General features: G+C 37.8%; 2 protein-coding genes across 5 annotated transcripts in view; one reads left to right on the top strand and one right to left on the bottom strand.

Annotated features, from left to right (window-relative positions):
* Positions 1-7,325, bottom strand: part of NIPBL (NIPBL cohesin loading factor) — a 148,567-nt gene extending 141,242 nt beyond the window's left edge. For all 4 annotated transcript variants that reach the window (XM_036402628.2, XM_054517809.1, XM_036402631.2 and 1 more), the window contains exon 1: positions 7,238-7,325. The gene's annotated coding sequence lies outside the window, so the exon portion shown is untranslated. The remainder of the gene's footprint in view (positions 1-7,237) is intronic.
* On the top strand, positions 5,258-10,778 carry LOC129047016 (uncharacterized). The gene is made up of 3 exons (XM_054517869.1): positions 5,258-5,410; positions 7,157-7,669; positions 7,760-10,778. Exons 1-3 carry the CDS (start codon positions 5,258-5,260, stop codon positions 8,054-8,056), a joined length of 963 nt encoding a protein of 320 aa, XP_054373844.1. The 3' UTR covers positions 8,057-10,778.
* Positions 10,779-14,380: the final 3,602 nt, after the last annotated feature.

Raw genomic sequence — 14,380 nt, 5'->3', positions numbered from 1 at the left:
TCACACTGAAATTCTAAACTCCTTTTCCCAAAGAACAGCTTGAAAAAGAGGTCAGGAATAATTTAAAAGTATTTTTTCTTCCATCACAATCCTTAGAAGCCAGTGTACCATGTTCACTTTGAACATTATTCACATAAGAAGTCAATAAAGGGCATTCACTCAACATAGAAGATTTTGGCCCAAATGACTGAAGTTTATCAAAGTCAGAAGTAAAATCATTGCCTTTAAATAGTACATCAGTAATCAGGAAACAGAGAACCAGTCCTACCTACATGCAAGGAGTAACATGCATTCTTAAAGTCAGTTAGTAACTCTGTTAAGCAATGCTTCAAATCCTTGACTGCCAAATTTTAAAAGGATAAATGAAATTGTGCTATGTTACAGGTTATGCCTCAACATGAGTTTTTAAAAGAAACTGCCAGGAAGAGACAACCACTACCAGGCATGTTAGTAGAAAAAAATCCATTTTCCATTAATTCAAAAGAAAGGAAAAAAAAGGAAATATAGCATTCACACAGTAAAAAGCAATTACATCACCTTAGTTTTAAGTAGAAACTTAACAAACACATCACCAAGCAGATTTAAAATTTTTCCTTCAGAAAAAAACATTACAAAGTTTAAAAAAATCAAAGATTTTAGATCTTCACATAGAACTCCCCGTAAGTTCTCCCCACAGTCTCATTAGAATCTCATCAAAACTTGTTCAGCTTTTACACTACAAAAAGTGTGTAAAGAATTCTTTTACACTACAAAAAGTGTCATGAGAACCTAAAAAATAATCATAAGAACCCCATAGGTTCTAGATTATTTTTTCTATAGCAATTTTTTTAAGTCAGCTGCTGTACATATCATCTGGTGAGGGCCCTCCAAATTCTTCCTGCTATTCTCAATAGCCAGAAAACATATCTGAAGAAAAAGAGAAAGCAACACATCTGAATGGAAAATAACATGAAAGAAATGCAGACAGTCATATTAAGTCATAAGACTTGAAAACAAAATTTCAGAGATGGAGTATTTGCAACCTCATCCTTTCGGAGGTCAACACAGAGGAAAGACTTAAGTTCAAACATGAGAGATAGAGATTGCATTAGCACAGACATATGTTTGTTATTCAGTGAGCTTGAGGGAAAAAAAAGGGAGAAAAAAGGTTAGTACTACAAAAACAAGCATAGAAGTATTAAGAAATGTTAGCGTTATGGTTGCTTGTACCTATATTTTAGCTCCTTGTGCATTGTGATACTCATTGATTAGATGATCATATAAAAAGTAAAAGGAGGTGCCTTATGTGGAACATGACACTTCCCTACTAAGGAATTTGAATAAAACACAGTTAATAAAACCAGTTCACCGAGAAGTTTCACATTCAAGACATCTTTTGCCGAAAACTGACTTTTATGAAAAACAACTCTTCTTAAAAACAATCAAAACCAAAAGCAGAAAAGCAAAACAAACTAACAAAAAGCCTCCACAAATGTACTCTCACAGAAAATCTGCACAAGACAGAAAGGAAATAAGTTAATAAGACTAAAGGGCTACTTAGTCTGCCTGTTCCATAATGTACTCACAGTCCCTGAGCCACGCTTTAAGCATGATACAAAAAGCCAAAGGGGAAGAAAAAAGTTCAAGAACTTTTGTGCCTGATACAATTACACACTTGGGGCTGGACTTCCTATATCCCCGAAGCAATCTTCTGGCTAGGAAGGCACTTACTACACCTCAGAACAGCCTTGCTTCACTAACAGTCTTAGTTGTCTTAGCCTGACAACTGACTGACATCACAGGCGTCTGACCACTGGGTGTAGAGGTGGGCTCTCAAGCACTCTCATCAAGTGCAACAATTATCAGGCCAAGAGCCACAGCTTTATCCCCAAGAATCCCAACCCCATGCTTAGGATACCTTCCAACAGGAAGTAGCAATCCTAGAGAGTAACAGTAACATTTTGTATCTCTGTGTTCAATATTGTAGCCACAACAGTTAATTACTGCGCTATTTGAGTTAATGATCTACCCTGTTCTCTCTTCCCCCCAATACACTTTAAGAGATAGAGGGTGATTCTTTTTTAGGTTCTCAGGACAGGCAGTCTGTTTTTTTCCAACTGTTGGCATGATCAGAAGAGTTGAAATTTAATAGATATTTAAGGCCTCCAGTGAAAAACCATTCTATACTTAGGGTTTCTGGAGGAGCCTAACAAGTTGAAGTGCAGAACATACATGACCACAAATAAGGCCAACAAAAACAATGTTATGAACTTCCTAAGTGCTGTAAAGTAATTTTAAAAATCTGAAGAGTAAAGCATGTCACAATAGATAAGATTTATAAGCTTTTAAAATTCACTATTTTGATTCCATTTCAGTCTTTCATCTATAAAATTGAAGAAATCTTTTAGAGATGTGCAAAAACAAAGCTCTCTGAAGTCTGCGCCTTGTTTTGAGATAACTCTACAAATTAAAATATGAAAACACTTCAGCCTTCCTGAAAGACTGGGATGTACACAGCAGGTAATAAGGCAACAGGCTACACACTGAATGATAAGTATATAAACTAGGTTATAGGAGTGGTCAGCTGGCATTTCACATGCACTGGATGAGGCACTGAACTGGGGCTGCAAGGGATGGGTTGAATACTGTGGTGCAGTTAAAGGCCCAGCTCCTCACTTTGCTGTTTCCTTATAGGACTCCCTTATTTTGCAGCCTAGGGTTTTCTGACACTGTTCCTCTAAAATGCATTGCATGTCTACACATACACACTGCTACAAAAACCAGAGCACTTCAAATCAAACCACAGCAACAAAATGAAAAATTTAATTATCTACTCATATAAAAAGAATCTGAGATCTCTGATTACTTACACTTAAAACTATACAAATTCTAATGGCCACAAAATTAACTTTTTCTAGAATTTTTTATGACTTCAACATGAGAACTGGTCTTGGATATTTACATTCTTTTGAAGTTATTTGTGCAGACCAAGTAATCACCTTAAAATACAGTATTAACAACCATATTCAATCTGACTGGAATTCCTTTTAGTTTCCACATACAGATGGACCAAAATCCTTTCTTCCCTTCCTTTTGCTGGGGAGATTTTCTATAGCTAACAGTAGGGGCAGGAAGTGAAACACAAATCACAGGTCCTGCACAAGCTCCTCAAACTCAGTTTCCTTACTCATGGGGTGTCATACATGTCAATGTAAAGCACTTCTTTCACACCTTTTGGGGGTCAGGATCAGCTACTAAAAAGTATGTTTGCAATACAAAGAAAATAAAAATATAAATGTAGATGAGTTATATATATGCAATTGTTAAACACTTGTTTTCTTAATTTCAAGAATACTTTTTTATTATTAAAAGGGATCATTATTGTACAGAGTTATTAGCAACAATACACAGGTATAACCAATTTCAAGCATTTCCTTGCAGATATCTCTCTACAACTAAGTGCTCTAATTACTGCTGATGTTTCAAAATCAGAAGCTAACCTAACCTGAATTACTTCCAATAAAGGCAAACGAAAAAGATCTAAAATAAGTGGTATGATACTGAAATAGCCATTTTTTCAAATGTTATATATTCTTAGTGTTTTGTGATACTAAATAACCACCCTAACACCTGAAGACCCACCTCACACCTACCAGTCAATGAATTCTAAAGCTACAACTACTCATGTTTTTCTGAATAAGTATGTCCATGGTTGTTATCCAAATTACACACATTCATGAATATTATGCGCTCCTCTAACATACTTTCTAGAAATTATAAAGTTGTGAATTTGAAGACTTGATTTCTTTCCTAGATATTCAGGATAAAAGTACATATTTTTCTCTCTAGTTACAGCAATTATCCAGAAACTTCATATGTCTTGTGCAACTTTTATGAAATATTAATATAAATGTGGTATAATCAGTTAAACATTTTGTAATATAATAGACATGAAAGTCCAGTCGCCACAGAACATATAAAAACAGGAATAGGATCCCTAGCTTAAATCAATCCACATTTTTCACCTAGTGTCCTCCAAAATATAGTTTATTTATATTGTAGAGGACTATATACACAAAACATTTAGGATTAAAGTTATATTACCTTAATAATCACTAACAAACAAATTAATAAAACAACACAAGCAAACAAAAAGTTCTCTCCTAAGGAAATTACTACCTATGGCCTTGATTCTGCAAGAAGAATTGTATGAACATTTATGTACATGGAGTCTCAAGCATAAGGTTTCATGGGGTACCTGTGCTCTTATGTAGAATAATGATTTTCAAAAGGACTTAGGTATATAATTTGGCTTCTCTGATCTGTCTGTTGCTTCTAAGTCAAAACTTAAACATTGCAAATTTAAAAAAAAAATTATTTTACTGACATTTCTGTTTCTATGTTTTGATTTTTAGAAAGTATAAAACCAGCTTTAATCAACAGCAAAAGATTTCAGGAAGGGATTTTTGTTGGAATAACCTTAGGTGAAATGTTCAAGAAGTTGAGAGGAAAAAAACAACTTGTGCAGAGGAAGTAAATTCAAAATGCAAAAAGCAGGAAAAAAGTACAAAATAAAATGTAGAAAGAAGCATTTTTCTCTTTTTGATAAAATAATAGTTAAAACTAACATCTCGAGAATAATTAATTTTGCATTTCCATAACATCAATAAAATAAATACATTGTCCTTAGGCAGCTAGCTGTTGTGATAAACACTTAGTAGAAGCTCCTAACATCAGGGAAAAAGTAGTATCAAAGTGCCACAGGCCTGCTTCACGCATGCACACACACACTCTCAAATATGCTAAAACATGCAACTCAAAAGAAAAATAAGTCCTCTTATAAATATCTCAACTTTATATATTTCAGTAAAACTATATAAACTGATCAAGCAACTAATTCAAGATTAACCACATACGGCTCATAAGAACAAACCCAAAAAACTAATTACAAATAAAAATAGACATCTTATATTTCCCTTTATAAATACAACTATTCTTCATTTCAGAAAAGTGCATCCGTTCCGGTTTAAAAAAAAAAAAAATTAAAAAAAAAAAAAAAAGGGTGCTGTAAACACAACCACACAACCCTGGCAAGATAAACTTGACAGGAACTGTGTAACTACAGTAGCTCATTTCCTGCTCATATCGAGAATATTTAAAGCAACCCTCCTTAAATGAAAAATCAGTCAGAAAAGTTCACTACTGTTAGCTTAACAAGCACATTCTTCTTGGAACGGCAGCTGCCTGAAACACAGACGCAAGAAATGCTAGGGCTGTAATGTCGCTTCCTGATGATGAAAACTACCCAAGAACTACAACTACTTCTGCAAAGCCCTTTCTTTCCTGCGAAACAGAGTTACACTCGGTCTCCACGTACACGACGGGGCAAAAGCAAACAGCAATTCCGCTGTTACACACCGAGGGGGGGACAGTTAGAGACGACTAGTGGCTCCCTCTGCATTTCACAAAGTTTAAAAATAAAAAGCTGCTTTTTCGAACTGTAAATGGTTCCTCTCCACGCACGTAGGCCTGAGGCCCTGTTGCAAACAGTGTCTAACAGGACCAGGCAGCACAAAGACAGGAATGGGAGATTAGTGGGAGGAAGGGAGGCCGGGATTGGGGCTCAGCAGGATCTTCTGGCTTTTTAAAATTCAAACTGCTCCCTGACCAATACAAATCACGGACACGCTACTGACTACTACACGGATTTACAGCATTAAAAACACGCCTTCTACGTGACAGCTATATTAACTTCATCCTTTTAAACATGTACCAGGGCACGCAGGAGGCACGATAGCAGAGTTTCATTTACAAGACTCTGAACACAACGCATCAGAAAGTTACTCTATTAGATATAGTAACCACGTATTATAACAGCAAATCTACCTGAACAACTAAAAATCCTGCTGAAAGTGTAACAAATTATGTAATATCAACAATCGTTTGCCACTAACAAAATTCCTCTCTACAAGGATGAAAACTTTGTATCTTAAAATTTCCTGCAGCTATGTAATTTCTGTAGAAGCATTTTTATTAGTTCACAGGGTGTTTGTTTAAATGTGCGTGAGTTTTTAGTAACATTTACAACTCCACCATTTATAAGTACAAGATTTACTTTATTGTAAATCAGCTACTATTTATTTATAAAGACCTGAGACTAATAAACAGTCATTTTCAAAACACAGTTGACCTGTAAAAATTACACCTAATTACATATTCAAACATCATGGACACAAACAGCCAATAACAACCTCAGGATCTCAAAGTGATATAGCCTGACAAGAAAAGATGACACTTTTTAAGTATTCCTCACACTTCACTTAAATAAATTTATGCATGACTCTCGAGTACTTTGGTTAAGATCTCATCTTCACCTTGGTCCCTTATGTCACAAACACAGCACTTTACACTCGATCCCTTGCCTGTTTTCCGTTTGCTAGAAGCAGAAAATTGTATTTCTTCCTTTAACATATATTCCTGTAGCGTAATCAGGACACAGACACGAAAATTGTGTGGAGTACCTGATACAATATGCTATGCTATCTGTATTTCTTGGGTCTGCAGGTGTTCGTGTTGTGTCAATCATCCTTCAAGCACTATTTTATGCTATAAATATACTAAGTCATTAAAATACTAATAAATAATGTTATTTAGAAATGAAACATCTGCAAATTATAAAACCAAAAGCATTTAAACTTTTGAATGTTCAGAACACACTTGTTTAGAAGAATAAGGTAATAGCAAAGACAAGTGGCATTTTTGTTCCTGAGTATTTACATTGTCTCTCCTCCCCTATGCCTCCACTTCTGCCCCACTTCAGAGGGCTGTCTGCTCTGGGACCCTCCTTCCTTGCCCTAGGTGAAGTTGTAAATATGGAAAAGGATCAGTGCACATTTGCGACTAAATGTATTGTTTCTTCCTCCTCCTCCTGCTCTTTTCGGGTTGAGGCCTGTCACTGAGCAGCCGCTTCGCCTTTCTAATCCCCGAGCTGGAGTAAAGGCGCTGGCCGGCGGGCCTGCGCCCTCCGCCGGGCCTGGGCCTCCCGGCAGCCCGGCACGAACCAACCTCCTCCGCCAAACCCGACCGAGCAGGAAGGGGGGCTGCGAAATAAACACCTCCGGTTGCCACTTACTCCCCTCTACCCCGGATAACAGCTAATCCCCTCTGCTCCCGGCAGTGCTGGGCCGCTGGGCTGAGAGGCCCGGCCCGCTGCTGGAGAGGGCAGGGAGGGGAAGGGGAGACAAGGAGGGGGGATTACCTGAGCAAATCGGCGTCTGAATCCAACGAGAATCCGAGAGAGGGGGAGAGAAATCCGCCCCCCTCCCTCCTCAGAGGAGCCGCCGCCGCTGGGCCGCCGCCGCCGCCGCCGCGGAGCAGGAGGAGGAGGGGAGATAATATAACAACAATAATCCGGGCCGGGAGGGGGGCTGGCTCCTCTTCCGTCTCCTCCTCAGTGCAGCGAACATGTAGAGCCGGGGGGTGTGCGGCCGAGGCAAATCCCTTCCCCCCGAGCCTGCTTCACAACATCAACACGGGTCGGGCCGCGCCGCGCCGAACCGGTTCCGAGCCGCGCTCCGAGTCGGGGAGAGCGGAGGGTGGCCGAGGGGCAGCGCTGCCAAGGGGCCGCCGCCGCCGCCGCTCCCTCCGAGAGTGCGAGCGCAGGAGGGCGGGGAGGGGCGGCCTGGGCACGGTGAGTCGGTACCGAGCGGGGGGGCAGAGGGAGAGAAGGGCGAGGAGGAGGGGGAAGGATCCTGTGTGTGTCTCTCTCGCTCCCTCTCAGAACAAAATGCCGACCGGAAGTGCAGCGGCAGGAATGACTCCCTCCACCGGCGCCAAACACCAGCAACCTCCCCCTTCCCTCCGCTGCCTCCTCCTCGCCCGATCGCTCCCTGGCTCCACCAGCGCCGCTTCCGCCGCTGCAGCTGGAGGGGCTCCCTTGCCTCGCCTCTCCCGGCAGAGCTTCCCCTGCGTAGCTCCTCTCCCTGCTGCACGACCTTCTCTTTTTTCCCCCGTTTTTATATTTTCCCCCTCCTCCCTGCCTTTTGGTGCGCGGAACGACACCGAAGTTTATGCTTAAGCCTGCGCTGAGGATTTGTGAAGAAGGGATTCTCTTGGAAAAAGAATACACGTTTTGGTGTTTATTTTTCTGTCCTGCCTAAGCATGGTGGAGAGGACGAGGAGGAGGACTGCAAAAGGCTGCCTCGCAGGAGGCAGACCTGGAAAGGGCCTTAAACAGAACCCTCAGAGGCGGCAGCCCCTGGAGGTGGGACACTCGCTGGAGTTACTGTCGCCGCTCATGCCTTCTCTGTGGATGTGAGAGGCCGCGCCGCAGGAACCGAAACACCCGCTGCTCAAAGCATTGCCGGGGCGAGGGATTTCCAGATGGACATACGAAAAGGGAGTGGCTTTCAAAAACGGGCTTTTTGCACCAGCACCGGGGAAAATACTGATGGTTCAGGTGAAATGTCCTTCGCTGGAGGCTGAGGCTCCACCGCCACTAGATTTACTGGAAATGTTTTAATTGTATGTTGTGAAGGAGTGTTTGGAGAAAGAGCATGTCCTAATCTGAAAGACTTTCTGGTGTTCCTCTCTACAGGTAAAACAGAATAATCATAACACAGGATAATAATGAAGAAGCATTTATATGCCATGAAATAACTATGTCTTTTAATACTCACTTAATGTCGTTTGCTGCTCAGTACTTGGACAAAAATCCTTTCATTTCTAGAGGAAGCACTCCTTGTCTGTCGACTCCAGGAATCAGCTGGACACAGCTGTAAATACCCTGTGACATATAAACACACCCTTTCAGCGCTGGATAAATGTTATTTGCACTAAGGGATGAAATCTTACACCAGTGCACCTGATCTCTCCAATGCTTAGGAGTTTTTGAATTGTGCTGTCTTTAATATAGACTTCAAATGCTTCTCTTATGCTTAAACTACTACAAAATTCATAATTTTGGATGAATCAAAGTTTGGTTTATAAGTGTATTTTTTTTTGTTTTGTTTAAAAGTACAGAAGTGAAGGCGGCACTGGAAAACATGGTAATTCAGTAGTGGAAATACTATTATTCTAATGGCACATATTAACAGAGACAGAGTAAACTGGGTTCTGAAAAAGATGTATTACAGACCTTTGTTCCAAGTCAATATAAAAGGTCCCAATCCTATAATCGTTTGTGCATTTATAACTTGAAGTTATCAATTCGAAATAAAGGTAAATAATTGGCGTTGCAAATGAAGTGTGTCCTTAAGTCTTTGCACTTAATTTAATACATTGCAACTCTGTAACTCAAGGGGAAAATTATTTACGTTGGAAATAAAATATAACTTAAGGAACTACCTATCTGGACTTCACGTAGCATATATATGTGTACTTATACATCTATGAATTTCCAGGAAAATGTAATTCTAAAATTACAAAGCTCAGGACTACTATTTCAATCTGCTTCTATGATTGTTACCAACTCATGTTGATGGAGTCTTTCTGTAATTTTAGTAATCTATTTAAATAATTATTTTTTTCTTAGTTGGTGAATTAATACGTAAATAAAATACAGAAAACTGAATTTTTAATTTTCAAATGCCAAATATGTTTTTTTATGGTTCTATGGTCAGGCACAACACCTATTTGATTATGTTTCAATGAGAATATCACTAGACCATTTAATGCCTTTAAAATACCACTCAACTAAAATAACTTGTAGAAATGGCTATATTACTTGAGTACTGTGCTGTATTACCTGCACAAGAGAACAACTAATTTAAACCATTGAGAGAAGGTGGTGTGTAACACACATGGGCAAATCAGGGTTTTATTTTCCTTAAGGGAAATAAAATATTTTTATTCCACTTTTTAAAATGAAAGATCAAATTCTTTGACTGCATTCAGACAAGGGGTTCCTTGTATTCTGCTTCAAAAGCTCACTCACAACAATCTATTGCAGAATGGATGTTCACTATATTCCTAAAAGCACTTTAGTATGCATAGGGTTCATGTCTTTATGCCTGAAATGACCAGAGAAGTGATAAATCAAGTATTTCAGATTACCTGATAACTACTGCAAAAGCCTTTAAACCTTATTTCTGTTCCAGGCCTTAGTCATGGGGTGGGGATAGCCCTAATCTTTATGGGAGGAGCTATGCAGCCATGCAACCATGACTGTAGCACACTAAGGAGCATACACTGCATGAACAAAGCTGGTTGCAGTGTGGAGAAGGGCAGAGCTCTCTGAATTCCCCTGGCAAATCCACACCTATGTAGTCTAGAAAATGAACTGCAAGTTTCAGGGTAAAAGCTTTAGAACCTAATCCTGCTCCCTTTGATGTCCAGGGCAAATGCATCTTTTGCCCAAAACAAATGACTGAGTTCCCATAAATTTAAGCTATTTATCCAGTCTGTTACTCTCAGACTCGATTTTGTTCTTCAAAATAAATCTTAATTCAAAAGGCAGGAATTAAAGATCTTCGTGGAGAGAGCACTCAACCAATTTTCACAAAATATATGGAAAGCTGTAGGTATGGCTCTTGCTGCTGTTTACAACTGCTGCTGCTGTGTACTGAGATAAGCTTTATAAATGCAAAGATAGCATTGCTGAAAGCAGAGAAGGGACCTCTTTTGCCCTCCTCACTCTGATGTTAACTTCCCTGAATGCTACATGTTGTTATTCAGCTTCATAAATTATGGACACCATGTAATACTGGAGTAAAAATACACCTGGCACCAATGTTTTCTTAGATATGATTGTTGTAATTTGATTTTTTCTGTAGAATAAATGAAAAATGCATTGTTTTTTACCATTTTTGTCTCTTTAGGGGCCAGTATAACATTCAAGTACCTGTCATTTTAAGTTACGTGATGCGCAAGCACTGTGCATTCTGTTTACCTCCTAGTAATCTACAGGTATGTAGATTACCCATATTACAGTATATGTATTTCTAGGTAGATTTTTTTAAATAGTTAGGACATGTCAGTAAAATATATTCTTAAATTATGACTGTTTATTTTATATACCCTCTCAACTGGACAGAACTTTCCTATAAAAAGTTATCTCAATACAGTAACACAATCATTAGCTATCATCCTAAATTTAAGTGCTCTATTTAGAATCTGGTGTTAAGGCTGGATCACACAGTGATTAAGAAGAATTTAATAATGTACACTGTATGACAAGTAATACAAAGTTATGTTCTTTGCATTGCCTTTAGTTCACTGAACAAATAATAACACCATGTAACTGTAAATTGACTGGGGGATATTCACTGTGAAAAGTAAGCAATCTGAATATGAAACTCACAGTGGTACAGGTTAAATAAAAAGCCAAAGAAGCCTGAGGAGTCAAATATTTGTATGGTTACTTGCTTTAAGTTTACAACTTCATGGAGACTACTGATTTTTATTTATTTTTCCTGGTAAGCCATATGGAGGTAGTATTTTTTCCTTCTTCTAGTTATTTAGCTTAATTGACTAACAGGAATTTAATATTAAATTAAATGATACTTTTTCATTTTAAGTGACTCTCTACCATGTTAAGAACGAGCTTCTGTTTGTACACAGTATGAATTCTACGGCAGGCATATATATTAAAATGTACAATAATGTTTCTATGGAGAAAAAATGAGAAGACAAAACTCTGGTACTTTCATTTGAATGTTAAAATCAACTCTTGATTATGCAAAGTACTAGGGATTCTGAATAAAGTTAAAATAAAGACAATTAAAACATGTAATTTATACTATAAAATATATATAAGACATATTATATAATTGAAAAAAGGCCAAAAATAGACTGCTGGACAAGTAGACTGTCCCAGAATTGTTATATCAGGGCCATAAAACCAGACCTAACAGAAGCTGACTCTTTAGGGAAGATAAATGATCAGTTACACACTGCCAATGATGTTCTTTAGGCTCTTTTCTCACCATTGCTGAACTTCAGAAAGGAAGCAGGTATCATTCCTGATACTTGCCATGATTTCCCATAATTTTTGTGGTGGTTTTTTTTAATTTTTATTTTGGTTTTTTTGGGGTTTTTGTTTGTTTGTTTTGTTTGTTCGTTGTTATTGTTGGTTGGTTGTTTTATGGATTTGTTTTTTGTTTTATTTTGGGGGTTTTTTTGGGGGGGTGGTTTTTTGTTCTTAATTTGAGCATTATATAACTTTATCCTCTCAATTGTCTTGGTTTGTCTAGGCACTGGGAGGACAACTTACTGTCAGGTTAGCCACATAAGAAATACTGTTCAATTTCCTGCAAGACTGTTGTTGAGGCCCACTATGGAAAATTTTAAGACAGAAATAAAAACATTCAGGCTTTTTTTTTTTTGTTTCTCCACTTTTTTAGAAGTAAAGCTAAATCAATACAGAACTTCACAGGCCAGCAAATAAATGTGGACATTCATCTTCTGGCAAAGGTCCGAAGTTAAAAATTGGACTTAAGGGCTGTTGTATTCAGCTCTGTATTCAGAAAGTCATACTTGTATGCATTAAAAAAAATTGAGAATATCATAACATACCTTGCCATTCCATTTTTAATGAACTTGCCAGGAAAAGAAGATTTAAAACAGAGATATGCTTATCTATATAGCGTATGTTAAAAAAAGTGTCTTGGGCTCAGGCCTTTAAAAACTGCTTCCTTGGAAGAGAGAACTTTCTGATTCTTCAGAAGTGTTAATTATCCTCAGCCAAATCATGAAATGGCTACATATAAATATCAGGTTAAACATGCCTGGGCCTGTTCTCTGGCATTGGAGCTTGTAGCCACCAAATGTTCCATGTTTTATCCAGGATAGTCACATGCATGTTTTGCCCATTGAGAATGGGTTATGACTAACACTAAATCCAAATTGTGTACAGGAATTGTCTGGGAAAGTGCAAGCTGGGATGCTTTGAGCCTGTGCCAAGATCTGTTGGAACAAATAGGCAATTTTTAGACAGATTATTTCCAATGTCCATGTATGTTCCATTTATGTTGCATTTTAGAGACACACCTAAAGCAATCTTCTCAAAGTGACTTGACAGAAGGAAGGTAAGAAGAAACTGTAGTTCCCCATCTAGGGATAAATCTCATTCACATTTCTTTATTCAAGCAATTAATAATCTTATAATTATTCAGAAACCTGATAAAAGGAAGTTCATTGAAATTTGGCTATCAATTGAAATATTTGTTCATATGAAGACATTTTAAAAAGTCCTACACAGTGTCTAAACCAGACTTCTAACCTGTAGCAGATGTCTCTCTTGGTTTAGACATCCTGTGGCCTTTAAAAAAGGATGTTACAGTGGGACTGGGAGGAGAAAATATATAGTGCAATAAAATGAAATAAGCACAAGTAACTTTTGCACTCTTTTGGGTTATGGCTGTCAACATCAATTTGTAATGAAAATTACTTCTGAAGTGTAATTTATTGATTTTAAGATAAGAATAGAAAAGGAGTAATGATAAATAAAACATCATCTGTTATTTTCTGAATGCTGAGTATTCAATTTAAAACTTTTATTTTCTTCTTTTCTTTTTTTTAATGTAGCTGGATATATGCTGGAAATTTGCTTCTCAGCATGGCCACAGGGATGAATAGCACTGCATCTACTTTGTCAGGACTTTAGAAGATGTGTGGATGCTCCATTAGTGAACCAGAAAGCAGCATAAATTTATCACTTAATTTCTCACAAACTTGCAATACTGTGCATTCTGAAGCACAAAGCCTTTTTAAAATTTTTGGTTTAACTTTCGACAGGGACAATAAGTGGTCCATAAAATTGAGCTGTTGACCTGGAGAAGCCCAAATTAAATGCAAATATATGTCTCTGGCTAGATGATGCAGCTTAAAAATCACATTAAAATGATCTATTTATGAAAAATGTCCTTTTCTGGATCATGATGTATTTAAATTCCTGGTTTTAATGCTTCCATTTCTGTATTTATCTTCCCACAATTTTAAAATACATATTCGACTTCCTTAGGTTTCTTAAACAGAATTCATCTATTAAAAGATGAATTCACCATAGGAAATTTTTGTCTCAAAGGTATACCGTTGGAGAAACAACACACTAAGCATAAGCAGTTTCCTTAAAGCTTATAGTTTAAGTGGAAATAATTTAAAATTGTGATGATAATGAAAGACCACTAGTGTACATAGCATTGTAAATTTGTAGTTCTGAATTATTACTGTAAATTTTGTAGGTTTGCCAACTTTTTCTACTGTTGATTGCATTCCAGTGTAAGTAGTAATATGGAAAATGATACAGTGACTCTCCTGTGGAGGCTGTGATCTCTATACCTGTGCTACTGCTCGTATTGTTTGCTCGTATTGTTTTCCATGCTGGGTTCAATTTATTAACATGGTCTGTTATGCATAAAATTGCTGTTAGATAAAATGCATTACAGCTAATTGTCATAAGCAG

The sequence above is a fragment of the Molothrus ater genome, chromosome Z, assembly GCF_012460135.2.
Source record: "Molothrus ater isolate BHLD 08-10-18 breed brown headed cowbird chromosome Z, BPBGC_Mater_1.1, whole genome shotgun sequence".
NCBI lineage: Eukaryota > Metazoa > Chordata > Aves > Passeriformes > Icteridae > Molothrus > Molothrus ater.
This window is presented reverse-complemented; position numbering and strand designations above follow the sequence as displayed.

Coding starts and splice junctions, on each gene's coding strand:
- LOC129047016 (XM_054517869.1), top strand. CDS start 5,258: ATGTCGCTTCCTGATGATGAAAACTACCCAAGAACTACAACTACTTCT. Junction 5,411..7,156: donor TACACACCGAGGGGGGGACA/GTTAGAGACGAC, acceptor TGCTCCCGGCAG/TGCTGGGCCGCTGGGCTGAG. Junction 7,670..7,759: donor GGAGGGGCGGCCTGGGCACG/GTGAGTCGGTAC, acceptor GCTCCCTCTCAG/AACAAAATGCCGACCGGAAG.